The sequence below is a fragment of the Agrilus planipennis genome, unplaced genomic scaffold, assembly GCF_000699045.2.
Source record: "Agrilus planipennis isolate EAB-ADULT unplaced genomic scaffold, Apla_2.0 scaffold12, whole genome shotgun sequence".
Lineage (NCBI taxonomy): Eukaryota > Metazoa > Arthropoda > Insecta > Coleoptera > Buprestidae > Agrilus > Agrilus planipennis.
In genome coordinates, this window is record NW_020439003.1 from 1,280,654 (window position 1) to 1,288,777 (window position 8,124).

Genomic DNA, 8,124 nt, shown 5'->3' on the forward strand with positions numbered 1-8,124 from the left:
AAATTCCCATTCAATACGCTTTTTAATGACATTTATTTATTTAATAACGTATAGCACTTTTTTAATTTTAAGGAATAATACCAGAGCCCTTCATTACAAGGTAACAGGCTCAAAAAGAAAATATATTCGAGTTCAAAGTTAGCAAGATTAACATAGATTGACGATGTACATGAATACCTATGTATATATTTATCGAAATACCTACATATTTATCAAAATAGTATGCAATTGATAAATTAGAAATCAAAAAGAAGTAGAATGATAAATTACTAAACAGTTTTCACTACTTATAAAAAATTGTACTTAACTACTAATAAATTACCCACTGCAATTTTGACGTTAATGTAATGTTAATGTCATATCGTTTCTTATCAATACCTTGTACTTGGTGCTCTGCCACATTTATTTTCATATGTTTATCGTCATAAGTATACGAAAGGATGCAAATGATTTTTCATTTCCCTAAGTTTTCACCGTTTGGAATAATAAGTCGAGTGTTTCATTCGATTAAATTAATCCTTCTCAAAATTTGTAAATGATGATAGGTACATTCAAATGGTAATTTAACATTTAAAAGATTAAAAAACCATTAGGTAACAAAATTTGTGAATAAAATACGACAAGAATTTCACAAACTTTGACTTCATAAGCCAATCTTGGCTTTGTCTCAATTAATTGTAGTTGTGAAAATATTAGGTCGTAGATAGGTGTTTACTTTAAATTATCTCCAAGATATTAGGAGCAAGCTTTTTCACTTCCATAAATAATATTAACAAAACACCAAATATGAAAATAATTGAAAACAACACATTTTCAAAAAGACTAGCAACGGTATTCATTCTAATAAAGTAAATAACTGATTCTTGAAGTGTGCACGTGTAGCTAATACACGTCCTTTTTTAAAAAAAAAAGATAATTGATATAGCAGACTGATTTACGTTTACGTATTTGATAAGTAACTACTACTATTGAAAAAAGATAAGGGAGTAATCAAAAAAAGACGTGCGGGTTACACTAAACGTAATAACAAACTTTCAAGTACTAACTAATTAAAGATTCATTTAAAAAAAATCACTCTCTGAAAATGACCATTCGATCATGTTAAGGCCACATTACACGAAGCGCCTATTGAAAATTCAGACGCCGTATAACATAGCCTTTAGAGATTTCCCATTAAATTCAGTGAAACCCACACAAATCTTTTTTGTTGTTCTTTTTCTTTTCTTTTTTACAAACATTACATAATTAGGTTTAAATATCACTGTTATAAAAGTTATAATATTTTGAATGGTTAGTTTGGAATCAGCGTAATAATTACCCTCGCAGGAATACTGAATAATCAACATGCTTTATTCCGCCAGCTAAGAGGTTACTAATATTTTACGACATAATTAGAGGTCTTCCGAATGTAAAACGGTCAATAAATCGTCACAGGATTATCCTGACAATTACAAAATTTGCTCGCATTTTTTTTTTTATCATACACAACCTATCAACGACACCCACCAATAGGAAGCGCAAAATTCAAGATACTGTACACTTATATAAATTGTTAGCCTTTATCACCAAATAGATATTTTGTTAATTTTGTTCGGAAATAGCAGCAATTGTAAAGAGAAATTATAACTGTGTTGTAGTGTTTACAGTTACATTATTAAAGATGGGTCTATACTGTAACGGATCCAGGACAATGTTATTGTGGCTTTCTGGCTTTCAAATGGTATTTAATTATTTAATAATATACTTATTGTGACATTTCTTAAGGGAAAACTCTATAACATTAAAGAAATAAAACCATATTGCTTTCTAATGTTTGAACATATTTAGAGTTTTACTTTAATACAATTGTTTCAGCTTTTTGAGTCTTTGCCAAAATTTGTTAGTTACTAAATCTATCCCATGAAATATTTATTAAAACAGAAAATGAATTTTACCTGGAAAATTCATCGACCTTTTTCGATAAATATTTTCTAACATAGCGACTTAGTAATTTTACCTGATAAATTCATCTACCTATTTAAGTAAATACATCTTTTGGCTTGGGTTTAGTACTCTTGAAAAAAAGCCTAAAAACCTGAAACATTCGTAGAATAAAACTCTAAAAGAATTGAAACATTAAAAAGTAAGCTGGTCTTGTATTTCTTTAATATTACAAAATGTTTCAGTGGAAATTATTACAAATTTTAAACGTTTCAACTGATTACGATGTTTTCATTAAATGCACTTTATTAATTATTACTTGAATAACCGTTTTTATTTTGGATAACATTTTAGGTTCTCCATACTGTTGTTACAATTGAATTTATAATAATAGATGTACAAGAAAGAAGTTGTACAGATGATTGTTTTAGTAAGTACCGGTATTCATTTTAATTAATTTTTTTTTTATACAATTGTAGTCCTTAGTTATATGTTTTACTCTTTTTTACTTTTAGTGGGTACACTTTACATCGAAATTTTGGAATTTCTTCATGTTATTCCTTTTGTTTTGGCAGTTTTACTGTTCATCGGAATCCTACGGGTAAGTAATTCATCTTTAGCCATTTATTAGCTTTTAAATCTCCTTTGTCAAAATTTACCTTAATCTTTTCACATATAATAATACTCTAACGCTGGTTTGTCTGATCGTATCTTCATTAGCCAGTTAGCCGTTTATAGACGGTTGAAAAATTTAATTTTTGGTTAAAAATTGTAGAAAACCATTAAGAGATTCGTGAAGTGCCGTAAAGGCTATCGATTTAACCCTTTAAAGACTACCGTTCTGTATATGTAAAATTAAAATGTAGTCACTACCGACAACGCGCACTGTAGTCCTAATTTGGACGGACTCATCATACGTTATTATGATAACATAACAACAGGACGCAAATGAATTGTATATTAAGTAATTTTTTTATTATCATCATAGCAAACACTACATAGTAAAGTAACAATTTCTGCAGCTAAATGCATGTAATATTTCTTTTCAGAAACGTAGTGTATATTTTATTCATAACATTTATCTACAGCGTTAACAATTACAAGAATAAATCCTGTAATAGTTGATTCAATTTAAGTTTTAACTTTTACATATTTCAAAATTATCAACGGTGGTTTTTCTACTATAATTAAGTACAGACAAATATGTAGTTATAACTATTAAAATGAACAACGATTTCTTTAATAATATGATTTTTTGTTTACAGAATGATTTACAACTACTAAGACTATGGTTAATTGTAATTATGGGAGCAACAATTATTATTTTGGCGATACAAATAGGAATATTAGTTTCTTATATTGATAAGGGTATTAATTACAAAATATGGTGTGCGTATGTACCACTCTTTGCCGAAATGAGTAAGTTGTTAATTATTAAAAAGTTACTTGGTTGAATTACAAAAGCTTATTTTGTTTTAGTTGTGCTTCCGATAGTAATTGCTTATGTTTTTCAATACTACAAAATTCAAAGAAAACCAACAATAGAATTTTCACACCAAGATAATGAAAGTAATGTGATACAAATTGACAAAAGTGCTAGCGATAAGCAGTGAAGTATTATACCACCTTTATTTAACAAAGGGTTATGGAAAAATCTGATTAGATAGCTCATAAGACTGATAATATTTAAATATGTACAAGTGGACTCCGTATTTTTATGTTCCTCTGTAATACTGTTAGTATTAGTAGAGAAAGAATAGGCATAGACCTAGTCCAAACATTATCAATTGCATGAAGTTGTTTAACAGTAAGAAATGTTGAAGCTTATTACTGTATGTTTATTTTGTCTAATTATTGTGTAAACCTACGGGAAAGGATCAATAAATACAGTACTTTTTTAATTGTAGTAGTTATTATTTATGAATTAATTTTATTCAGAAGGCAACAGTGCTTTCATCTTATAACCAAACTATTTTACAGAGTTCATTAAACGTACAAATATATTCACAATAATAACAATTGATTTAATTACATACCATTATTCAAATACAAATAAATACACAATTTTGAAAATTAAAGATGTTTCGAAAGGAGGGTTCTGTGACCGCCGAGACCATCGCCGATTAAACCATGGCCAACTAAACCATGACCAACTAAACCGTGACCTACTAAACCGGGACCAACTAAACCGGGACCAACTAAACCGGGACCAGCTAAACCAGGACCGACAAGTCCGTGACCAACTACACCAACACCAACGTCAACCGGTACTGGTACAGGGGAAGGTACACCAACGGGAACAGGAGCTGGGACGGGAACTGGAGCTGGTACAGGCAAAGGAACAGGCCTTGGCACATCATAAGGAACAGGGTGTGGCACAGACACTGGAACGGGTCTTGGTGCATCAACGGGTACGGGACGTGGAGCATCAACAGGTACTGCTACAGGTCGGTCTACAGGGTATGGTCGAGGAACATCAACGGGTACATCAACCGGGACGGCTACTGGTACTGGACGGTTCACAGGGACGGCGTAAGGAGCAGGTACTCCGACAGGAACAGCTCTGTCCACGGTACTGATTGAGTGTGAATGAGTTCTTGGTGGACCAACTGCAATCGGACCTAAGCCAGGACCAACAAGTCCAGGTCCAGCAAGAGCGGAACCTACTAGTCCTGGACCAATACCGATACCATGTCCAAGACCTCCAAGGGCAACACCATGACCAAGAGCGCCACCAATCAAAGCAGCATCGCCCAAACCAAGAAGTCCACGTTTTTCTTTCTTGGCATCTTCACAGAAGACGCTACTGGCAATTAGGAGGGCAAATGAGCAGATCTAAAATGAATCGATTTTTACATCAACTAAATGAACGTTTACTGCAGGTGTTTTTGCTTACCTGGAGAACTCTCATGTTTACTGTATTTGGAATTTTCTAACGAACTATATTGAGAGCCTGGACGTTGGCTTTTATATGCACGTGGAGGGGTAATACCTTCATGGCCGTTTAATTCAGATACTGGTATACGGAAACCAGATGGGGCTAGAAACATGGGTTGATACATTGAACTTTCACTGATACATTTACATGATCGCGGTTCGAGGTAACAGGAGGCTGCTCCAGAATAAATATATCTCGCGATAGTCAGCTTCATTCATATTTTGTTACATCCGTGCACAAATATAAAATTTCATTATTTCTCTGTCGATAACGTTACTGTTTCGTAATAATTACACGTAACGGATTTATACTGCTATTTATCATTTTGCTAATCGGCGCTTTATTGTAAAAAAATATTGGAAGTGTATGTAATAATTAGAATAGTAAAAAGAAAAAGAAAACGTAACATTGGGTGTGGACCATTGCAATTATGTATTAAATCGCTTATGCAGTTTACAAGTACTGTTGAATCAATAATGCGCAATATGTAGAAATAAATAAAAACAGAATATTGAACAAATGGTGATTCAAGGACCCACACGTACGACTAAGTTTACGTAGAAATGTGTTTATTTAAGTCAATTATTTTCATTGAAAATGTTATCTTTCGAAGGAAAGCCCTAATTATTTATTTATGCGAAAATAACAAAGTATCCACCGTCCAAGGTTTAAAAAAGCTGCTACACTCCTGCTCCGGGCTATTTTTGCGAACCCTGCTCCTTTCATTCATTACTCCTTTCCATTTGTAAACTAACATACAATTCTAAGGACGTTAGTCGAGCAATTCTTTTTAAAATTACTTACGTACGTACCAGGGAATGAGTGACACCGCAAAGTTTTCCATTTTTTACAACTTTACATTGCACAACCGTTATTTTTTTTTTTTTAATCTTGTATCATTATTATAAGTTTACAATTTCGATGAGTGTCATTTACTTTATTTTATTACTAATTAACACCTACTTGAATAAAATTAACACGTAACAGCAGTACCTTGCATCTACTAAAAGCCACTTTTCTGCATATTATCTACCTGTTTTATAATAAACAATTGAATAAGCGTTTCTTTACTCCAAATTCCTATTAATATTTTTAGAAGAATTACACTCACCTTTAGTGACAGATTTACAATTAATGATGAGTTCTCGACCTGAAACTGGTGGGTGTATTATGCATTTAGATGCATGCACTATTTAATTTCAAATTGATCATTTACAAACAACATGGAAAAAACAAAATTTTTATGAAAATGCAAAAATTACCAATTTCTAGTGTACCTAAATGACTTTGTTGTAGAAATAATAGAATTTATCAGGTAACTTGTAGCACATAAGACTGATAATATTTAAATATGTACAAGTGGACTCCGTATTTTTATGTTCCTCTGTAATACTGTTAGTATTAGTAGAGAAAGAATAGGCATAGACCTAGTCCAAACATTATCAATTGCATGAAGTTGTTTAACAGTAAGAAATGTTGAAGCTTATTACTGTATGTTTATTTTGTCTAATTATTGTGTAAACCTACGGGAAAGGATCAATAAATACAGTACTTTTTTAATTGTAGTAGTTATTATTTATGAATTAATTTTATTCAGAAGGCAACAGTGCTTTCATCTTATAACCAAACTATTTTACAGAGTTCATTAAACGTACAAATATATTCACAATAATAACAATTGATTTAATTACATACCATTATTCAAATACAAATAAATACACAATTTTGAAAATTAAANAAGCATTCCGCGGAACGCTTTTCTCCGTCATTGAATGAAAACAAAGAAAATCCGTTTGAAATTTCCTCCAAATCCCATTGCAGTGTTTTACGTAATATTAAACTTGAACAATAAAGTGGATTTTCAAGCCATTATAATAGGCCGTCAGATTAATATGCACATCTAAGTATAATAACTCAGTGCTTGATGTGAGCCTTGATCTTCACTCTACTGTACCCTCGATCTTCACCTACTATAATTCAATTAAGTATCAATATCACGTCTAGTCAGACTGTCATAAGACTATTACATTAACTTTCACCATTAGGTATATTCATATACGCACATATATCTACACATTTGTGTTTGATTTAATAACAAAAACCAAAAAATTAAAAACCTTTTATATGGAATAATGCACATGTGTAAAACTAAAATATATTACAATATATTTAAAATCAGTTATTAAAAACAATTTAAAAAGGGGGCCTTTATTGCTAACAATATTTGCTGCATAAAACAAAAGAAAATACAGACTTTTATATTAGTTTAGATTGAGTTCTGTATCAATAATTTGAGTGCAAGACCTTACAATAAGATTTTAACTTATGACAGCATGTAAGGCTTTAATATTGGTGTTTGCTTGATACCCTTGAATGGAGAGGGGTTACAAACGGAGTCACACTTTTATAACGTAAGGATTTCAATCATTTCTATTTTGTTTTATTAAAATATCAAGAGATATATCGTACATTTTGCTCATAGTAGTATGAAACTAGGTCTTAAAACCAATAATAAAATATATCTACATATGTATTTAAAACCTGATATAGTAATGTCCATTGTATAAATTCGAGCCATTAACTAACAAGTTATGGTTGCGAGCTGAGTTTTCCTTATTCACGCTCACGCGCTCGAATGAATCAGAACCTTTAGGAAAAATTGCTAGAGACCACGCTATAAATTACTTGTAGTAAGCGTTTGCGATACCGACCTACTGCTGTTGGTTATCCGTTTTTCGAAGTTTTGCAATCACACCATCGGCCGTAGGTTGCCACTAAATGGATACGGTTTTATAGGAAGTAAAGCAAATGCATTAGAATTCTCATGTGAACCGAATCGATTTATTGTTGTTATTCAAAGTTCTATATACATACAAAAACTACACCGCGAATGTTTAAAATGTCATACGGAATTCGGTTGCGAAAATTAAGAAAAAGAAGTGTAGGTACATATTTTAAAAAAATGCGAAACTAATGCAACATCATTTATATGTACATTCATATATGTAGTGTCCAGAAAAAAAAAATTAAATTTAGTACTTAAGTATCTACCAAAATCCAAGATTAAGTCTTAAGGAAGGACTTATTAATAATCTTTTTTTTACGAAACCTTTTGTTTATTTAAGTATTCATTTTCTTATTTTATACCTATATTATAAAGGTTAAAGAGTTGTTACAATTAGAATTTGTGAAGGGTTTAAGGTTAAATATCTACCACCTATAGGAGCGATTCAGTAAACCATAATTTAAAGAAGTCAACGAAAGCA

The 8,124-nt window shown here is 31.4% G+C and overlaps 2 protein-coding genes across 2 annotated transcripts; one reads left to right on the forward strand and one right to left on the reverse strand.

Moving 5' to 3' along the window:
• Window positions 1-1,591: 1,591 nt before the first annotated feature.
• On the forward strand, window positions 1,592-3,821 carry LOC108733326. The gene is made up of 5 exons (XM_018464426.2): window positions 1,592-1,720; window positions 2,275-2,350; window positions 2,436-2,521; window positions 3,186-3,339; window positions 3,400-3,821. Exons 1-5 carry the CDS (start codon window positions 1,661-1,663, stop codon window positions 3,531-3,533), a joined length of 510 nt encoding a protein of 169 aa, XP_018319928.1. The 5' UTR covers window positions 1,592-1,660; the 3' UTR covers window positions 3,534-3,821.
• A 27-nt stretch (window positions 3,822-3,848) lies between these two features.
• Window positions 3,849-4,926, reverse strand: LOC108733320 (tetra-peptide repeat homeobox protein 1). Its single transcript, XM_018464421.1, has 2 exons — window positions 4,817-4,926; window positions 3,849-4,755 (listed from the first exon to the last, which is right to left on the reverse strand). The coding sequence occupies exons 1-2, from the start codon at window positions 4,829-4,831 to the stop codon at window positions 3,994-3,996; spliced, it is 777 nt and encodes a 258-aa protein (XP_018319923.1). The 5' UTR covers window positions 4,832-4,926; the 3' UTR covers window positions 3,849-3,993.
• Window positions 4,927-8,124: the final 3,198 nt, after the last annotated feature.